Genomic DNA, 7,922 nt, shown 5'->3' on the forward strand with positions numbered 1-7,922 from the left:
GAAGAAATGGAAACCTTTTTTTTTTTTTTTTTTTTTTTAACAAAGTGTCATTTTCCGCTCACTTGTGACAAAAAAATAATATCTTCTATGAACTCACTATGCCTCTCAGTGAATACTTTGGGATGTCTTCTTTCCAAAATGGGGTCATTTGGGGGGTATTTATACTATCCTGGAATTCTAGCCCCTAATGAAACATGACAGGGGGTCAGAAAAGTCATAGATGCTTGAAAATGGGAAAATTCACTTTTTGCACCATAGTTTGTAAACGCTATAACTTTTACCCAAACCAATAAATATACACTGAATGGGTTTTTTTTTAAATCAAAAACATGTTTGTCCACATTTTTCGCGCTGCATGTATACAGAAATTTTACTTTATTTGAAAAATGTCAGCACAGAAAGTTAAAAAAATCATTTTTTTGCCAAAATTCATGTCTTTTTTGATGAATATAATAAAAAGACAAATCGCAGGAGCAATCAAATAGCACCAAAAGAAAGCTTTATTAGTGACAAGAAAAGGAGCCAAAATTAATTTAGGTGGTAGGTTGTATGAGCGAGCAATAAACCGTGAAAGCTGTAGTGGTCTGAATGGAAAAAAAGTGGCCGGTCCTTAAGGGGTACAAAGCCCTAGGTCCTCAAGTGGTTAAAGGACTCTTATTTGTAAAAAAAAAATGAGCCATAATTGCCGCAGCTGTGCGGCTGGATGATAAGGGGTTATTTACCCACAATTCTGCCGTCCTGTCTGCGCTCCAAATAGCTTGCACGCGTTGCAAGTCTCACCACGGCGCACTTCCGGCTTGAAGGAGGAAGTGCGCGTAGTGAGGCTTGCAACACATCCAATAGGACGCGTGCAAGCTATTTGGAGCGCAGACAGGACGGGAGAATTGTGGGTAAATAACCCCTTATCATTCAGACGCACAGCTGCAGCAATTATGGCTCATTTTAAATACGAATTTGAGTCCTTACGGACACACGATTACCCATGAGCCCATCCCTGGTGCAGAATGGTTTTCTAGGAATCTAGGAAGCTGCAAGTTTGGATCTGGACAGTGCAGCAGAAAAGAATTTATTTGCAAAAAAAAAATCATATGCTACTTCCCACTGGCTTCTACTTTCCGTCTTGATTAGATGATAATGCGCAGAAAAGCGTTTGACATTGTTCCGTCGTATTCTGAGCCGCTAGGGAAACAGAGCCACAAACACAGCAGACTCCGGCCGCTACATGTAGCATCCAAGACAAGAAGATCTATCGCGACATTTGCACGCACGCCAACGGCTGTACCCATCATTTAAAAAACACTTCCATTCATTTGAATGTAATGGCAGATACCATTTACCTTATGCTTTTGTCGGAGGATGAAAATGCTGCATTCGCCACCCGTGTGAACCAGCCCTACACAGAGACCGAGAAAACCAGCGTAGGTGAATTTGGGTGCACCATCATAAGCCGTAATGTGAGTTATGGCTACAGCGGCGCTCAGACAGTAATTGGGGTGCCGTCAAATGACAGAGCCCAAACTACTGTAACTATAGAAATAGCTGGCAGCCGAACTACAGCTTTCCTGAGTCCATGGCGGCCTGGAGGGGGAATAGTAAATATTGCAGCCGGGACTTTTGCAGGAGCAGGTTGCACCTTTTTTCTGCTTCACCCTGTGCCCATATTTCCAGGCGCCATTTTTGCATGTATGCCTTAAACATTGCCAGACATTTATCCTTCCCAAAATTCAGTGTGGCCATTCGTGTGCTTACGAGCGGGCTAGTCCGCACAAGTTAGGCTACTCCGCCACAGATATGCAGGGCCTTGCAAAAGTAATAACCCCCATGGCATGTTTCATGTTATTTGCATCACAACCTGGAATTAAAGGGACACTGTAGGGGGGGGGGGGGGGGGGGGGTCGGGGGAAAATTAGTTGAAGTTACCCAGGGCTTCTAATAGTCCCTCACAGACATCCTGTGCCCGCGCAGCCACTCCCTAATGCTCCGGCCCGCCTCTGGTTTACTTCTGGAATTTCAGACTTTAAAGTCTGAAAACCACTGCGCCTGCATTGGCGTGTCCTCGCTCCCGCTGATGTCACCGGGAGCGTACTGCACAGGCCCAGCATGGTCTGTGCCTGCGCCGTGCGCTCCCGGTGACATCAGGGGAAGCGAGGACACGGCAACGCAGGCGCAGTGGTTTCAGACTTTAAAATCTGAAATTCCAGAAGTGAACCGGAGGCGGGGTCGGAGCATCGGTGAGTGGCTACGTGGGCACAGGATGTCTGCGGGAGACCATTAGAAGCCCCGAGTAACTTCAACTCATTTACCCCCGACCCCCCTACAGTATCCCTTTAAAATGGATTGAGAGTTTGTCCCATTTTGTTGACAGAAAATGTCCACAACTTTGAAGGTTTATTATTTGGTTCACTGTGAAGCTAACAATAACTAACTGAAATCTTCAGCATGCATAACTATTCACCCTCCTAAAGTCAGTACTTTTTACAGCTGCAAGTCGCTTCGGACAAGTCTCCATGAGTTTGCCATTGGCAATTTTTGTCTATTTCTCAAGGCAAAACGACTCCAGCTCCATCATGTTGGATGGTTTGCGCTTATTTACAGCAATCTTCAAGTCTGACCACAGATTCTTTGTTAGATTGAGGTCTGGACTTGGCCATGCCAACAAATTTAAAGGTTTTCCTTTACATTAGTCGATCATTGCTTTAGAACAGAGGTGCCCACACTTTTTCAGCTTGTGAGCTACTTTTAAAAATTAGCAAGTCAAAGTGATCTACCTATGTACAATTTTAGGAGCACAATTGTATATACAGAATGGAAAATATAGTGGGGTTGGGATCTACCATGAAGGCCTTCGCGATCTACCGGTAGATCGCAATCTACCTAATGGCCACCCCTGCTTTAGAAGTATACGTCGAATCATTGTCCCACTGGAGGGTAAACTTCCGTCCCATTCTCAAAGCACTGGCAGACAGGTTTTTGCTCAAGAATATTTCTGTATTTAGCACCAAACACCTTTACCTCAATTTAGACCAGTTTCCCAGTCCCTGCTGCTGACATACATCCCCACAGCATGATGCTGCCACCACTGTTTCACTTTGGCAATGAGCTTGCGGTGTTGTATTTGCGCCACACATAGCATTTTCCTTGGTGGCCAAAAAGTTCAGTTTTAGTCTCATTTGACCAGAGCACCTTCTTCCGTACATTTGGGGAGTTGCCCACATGCCTTTTGGCAAACTCAAAATGTGCCTTCTTATTTTTAATGCCAAGTCTTTTTTTCTGGCTACTGTTCCATAAATCCCAGATTTATGGAGTGTATGGCTTATTTTGGTCCTGTAGGTAGAAACTCCAGTCTCTGGTGTGGAGCCCTGCAGGATTACCTTTGTTGTCTGTGCTGCCCGATTCATGCCCTTCTTGCCTAGTCTTGAGTTTTGGTGGGTGGCCCTCTCTTGGCAGGGATGTTGTGGTACCATGTGCTTTTCATTTGAAGATTATTTTATGGTGCTATGGGGGTAATCAAACGCTTTGGATATTTTTTGCAACCCAACCCTGACTTGAACTTCCCAACAACTTTGTCCTCAACTTGTTTGGAGAGCTCTTTGGTCTTCATGGTATGATGCCTCCAGCACAATGATGAAGCCTCTGGGACCCTTCTGAAATGGTGTGTTTACACTGACCGATCATGTGACACTTAGACTGCACCAGGGCTGTGGAGTCTAAGTCAAAAAAATGTTTGGGTACCTTTAGTGGGAGTAATAAAAAAATACACATACTCCTAATACATTTAAAGGAATACTTAAGTCATTTAAAAAAAAATGACTTTTACTCACCTGTGGCTCCCCTCACCCTCCTGCAGCTGAACGTTGCCCTCGCCGTGTCCCTCCGATGCGGCTGGTCTCGCCGGCGGCCACTTCCGGTTTGGCCGTCACCGGCCGACAGGCTGTGAACGCGGCTGATTATCCGCGTCCCCGAACGCAATAGCATTGTAGAAGGCGCTATTGCGTCCGGGTACGCGGATAATCTGCCGCGTTCACAGCCTGTCGGCCGGTGACGGCCAAACCGGAAGTGGCCGCCGGCGAGACCAGCCGCATCGGAGGGACACGGCGAGGGCAACGTTCAGCTGCAGGAGGGTGAGGGGAGCCACAGGTGAGTAAAAGTCATTTTTTTTTAAATGACTTAAGTATTCCTTTAAAGCAGACCTGAACTCAGAACTTCCTCTCTGCTCTAAAAGATACACAACAGCATTATAGCCTTTAGGCTGGTTTCACAGTGGGACGTTACAGGCGCACGTTAGTGCAGCCTGTAACACACCCCACTGCACAGCAATGATCAATGGGCTGTTCACAGTGCCCACGTTGCGTTACATTGTAACGCAGCACGTCCTGATAACGTACTGCATGCAGTACTTTGCGTTAGACTGATTGCACATGCTCAGTACGGGTGGGTTTTTTATTTTGGGGCAGAGAGGTGGCGGGGAGAGGCCGCTACATAGCCAGGCACATGGCTACTTAATATTCACTGCACTTGCAGTGTTCTTCTTGGAGCGGCCGTTGATTGGATGGCGGGACCACGTGATGTGGAGAGCTCCGCTCACGTGATCTCCGCAGTGCCTCCGACAGAGCAGGCGCACCAAGAGCTGCTTGTAGTGCGGCTCTTGGTAGCGTCCTGCTTCAACACCACCAGGCGTTGCGTTAGGGGCACTTTATGCGAACTTAACGTCCCCTAAAACGCAACGTCCTGGTGTGAAACCAGCCTTAAAAAAAAACATTTCTTTGTTACAGCTGCTGATACAAGTCCTGCAATAAATCTGCAGGGTGTCTACTTCCTTCTTTCATAAAAGCAGACATAGGGTTAACATCCTGTGTTTACAAATGAGCAACACTGTAGTGGCAGTCAGCTGATACAGCTAAGTTCAAATTACAGTTGTGATTAGTCACAGATGAGGGGGAATTAGACAGGCTGAACTCTAAATACATACAGGGTGCATTTCTCGGTTTTCCTTCTGTCCTGTGCTAGAGTTCAGGTTCACTTTGAACTGTAATTAAAAAGAAAAAAAAAAATATGATAAAATATTTATAACTATTGTCTGAGAAATAGAATAACTTATATGTGCAGTAATAAGAGTCCTCCGTAGTTTTAAACCACAAAAATGAACTAAACCAATAAAAAAGTTACTATTGCCACTGCAACAAACCAGTCACTCAGATTTATCTATCTAGATCAGCGCTGTCCAACTGGTGGCCCGCCAGGCCTCCTGCTGCGGCCCACTCTTCTCCGAGATGCAGGCATGGCTTGCGCTATGGGCGCCATGTCTGCTCCCTCATATAGTGCCCTCTCCTGTGTCCCCGCTGCCTCACAGCTCAGACCTCACAGATCGCGGCGACTGAAGCAAACAGAGTGCGCATGGTACCCGCATACACGGAGCACGTCACATGCGGAAGTGACATCATTAGTCACTTCCACATGTGAAGTTCAGCCGCGCGGGTGCCATGTGCACTCTGCTTGCTTCAGTCGCCGCGATCTGTGAGGTCTGAGCTGTGAGGCAGCGCCAGCCGGGGGACACAGGAGAGGGCACTATATGAGGGAGCAGACATGGCGTCCATAGCGCAAGCCATGCCTGCATCTCAGGAAGAAGATCGGGCCGCAGCAGGAGGCCTGGCGGGCCACCAGTTGGACAGGGGGGGTGGTGGTGTGTGGGGGCACCTGTCACTACCTCAGCTGGGGGGGGATTGACACCTTTCACTACCTCAGCTGGGGGGGGGGGGGGGGCACATGTCACTACCTCATCCAGCCACACCACAGCATCACCGCAAGGCCTTTCAGCCCACACATCATCCACAATCCAGCCAAAAACAGTATTGCCAGGCACAGCAGCCAGTAGAGGTGGGGTGTCTGCGGCTCTAGCAAGAACCTTCGGCCCTCCACCATGGGGTCTGAAAAAAAAAATGGCCCTCCATGCCCATAAAGTTGGACAGCACTGATCTAGATGATTAGTTGTCACTAGTAAAGATGGTCATGGGAGCTTAAAAATCATGTGGAGTTGGTACAGAAGCTGAAAAGAGTTACAGGTCTTAAAGAGACTCCGTAATAAAAAAAAAAAACCCTCTGGGGGATACTTACCAAGGGAGGGGGAAGCCTCAAGGTCCCAATGAGGCTTCTCTGTCCTCAATAGCCTGGGGGATCCTGCACTGGCTTCCCTGAAACCTCCTCGACAAGCCAGCATGACAAGCAGTAGTGGCTCTTTATTTGGGTAAGGCGTAAATAGCCGAACCCGATTGTATCCGCTCTACTGCGCAGGTGCAAAACGCTGGTGCCTGTGCAGTAGTGCTGATCAATTGGGCTCGGCCATTTTCACCTTAGCCTGAACAAGGAGCCACTAGTGCATCTACGCAGGATCACGGTAGCCATTTACCTCGCTACTGCTCGGGAGGGTCCCAGTACTTGAACGGAGGAGCCTCGTTGGGATCCAGAGGCTTCCCCCTCCCGAGGTAAGTATCCCCAGTGGGGTTTTGTTTAATTACAAATTCTCTTAACCCTCCTGGCGGTAACCCCGACCTGAGCTCGGGGTAGGAAATACATGCAACTAATGGTAATCCCGAGCTCAGGTCGGGGTAGCTAAAAATAGCTTTGTGCGCTGTGCAGGAGTCCCGCGCGCCGATCGGCACTGCTCAGCGGGACTCCTGCATCTGTCCCCCGCAATGCAGCATGTGTGTTTGGCCGCCGGGATCCCCAGATCCCCTGTAATCTAGCGGGGACCCGGCGGCCATGTGATCGGGGGTAGTGGCAGCTCGCGGAGGCGGCAAATACCTGCTGTGCGGGAGTCCCTAGAGCGATCGGCGCTCCCCAGGGACTCCTGCCTGGCTCCCCCAGCAGCATCTCCCCTCTTCTTCTGCGGGAGTCCCTAGCGCGATCGGCGCTCCCCAGGGACTCCTGCCTGGCTCCCCCAGCAGCAGCGGCTGTCCCCTCTTCTTCTGCGGGCTCTCCCCGCTTCCTCTCTACGGAATTCCGGCCTCCGGGTCCCCCTCTCGCCCCAGAATGCTCCTGGGGACCCGGCGGCCAATCAGAGCAAGCAGCGTGACGTCGGGCGGCGTGACGTCATGGGGGTGGGCGGGAAATTTGAAAAGGCTGATTTTTTATTGGCCCTAAAGTGCATTGTATTGGATACACATGTATGAATTACATGTGTATCCAATACACTGTTGCCACTTGCATCCCTGCTGTGAGCTGTGATTTTTTTTATCTGTGTGATCTGCTTTGATCTTTGTGATCTGCTGGATTTTTTGGATTTCTGTGTACCGACCTCTGCCTGAACTTTGACCTACTCTCTTTGCCTGCTGATTTTGCCCGATTGGATTTCCGTGTACCGACCTCTGCCTGAACTTTGACCTACGCTCTTTGCCTGCTGATTCTGACCGATATTGGATTTCCGTGTACCGACCTCTGCCTGAACTTTGACCTACGCTCTTTGCCTGCTGATTCTGCCCAATTTGGATTTCTGTGTACCGACCTCTGCCTGGATTTCGACTACTCTGCCTGCCGCCTGTACCGACCTCTGCCTGGATTTTTACTACGCTCTTCTCCTGCCACCTGCCCGTCACCTGCTATGGCGTCATCTTCAAGGCATCTCACAGCGGAAGCGCTGATGCAGTTAGAGGACAGCGATCCGGATATGCCGTCGCTGGAGGACTCCAGTGACAGTGATGCGCCTGGCAACCTGTCGTCCGACAGCGAGAGTGACAGCGACTCCATCTCCAGCGACACGGAGGTCAGTGACGCACGAGTTTGGTGCCCAGTCAACACCACTCGGGCCCCACCACCGCCCCCCCGTTTCCCTTTTACTGGGGAACCTGGCCTGAAGGTTGCTTGTGAACACTGCCCCCTGGCCTACCTGCAGCTGTTCTTCAGTGACGCTGTCATTGACAAAATCGTGG

The 7,922-nt window shown here is 49.3% G+C and overlaps 1 protein-coding gene across 1 annotated transcript in view; it reads left to right on the top strand.

Moving 5' to 3' along the window:
* Positions 1–7,594: 7,594 nt before the first annotated feature.
* The window catches only part of LOC137540922 (piggyBac transposable element-derived protein 4-like), a 1,716-nt gene continuing 1,388 nt past the window's right edge, over positions 7,595–7,922 (top strand). The window contains exon 1 of the mRNA XM_068262102.1: positions 7,595–7,922. This exon is cut by the window's right edge and continues 1,388 nt beyond it. Within this exon, the coding sequence (XP_068118203.1) occupies positions 7,595–7,922 (328 nt within the window).

Source organism: Hyperolius riggenbachi, chromosome 12 (genome assembly GCF_040937935.1).
Source record: "Hyperolius riggenbachi isolate aHypRig1 chromosome 12, aHypRig1.pri, whole genome shotgun sequence".
In the NCBI taxonomy this organism is placed as follows: Eukaryota; Metazoa; Chordata; class Amphibia; order Anura; family Hyperoliidae; genus Hyperolius; species Hyperolius riggenbachi.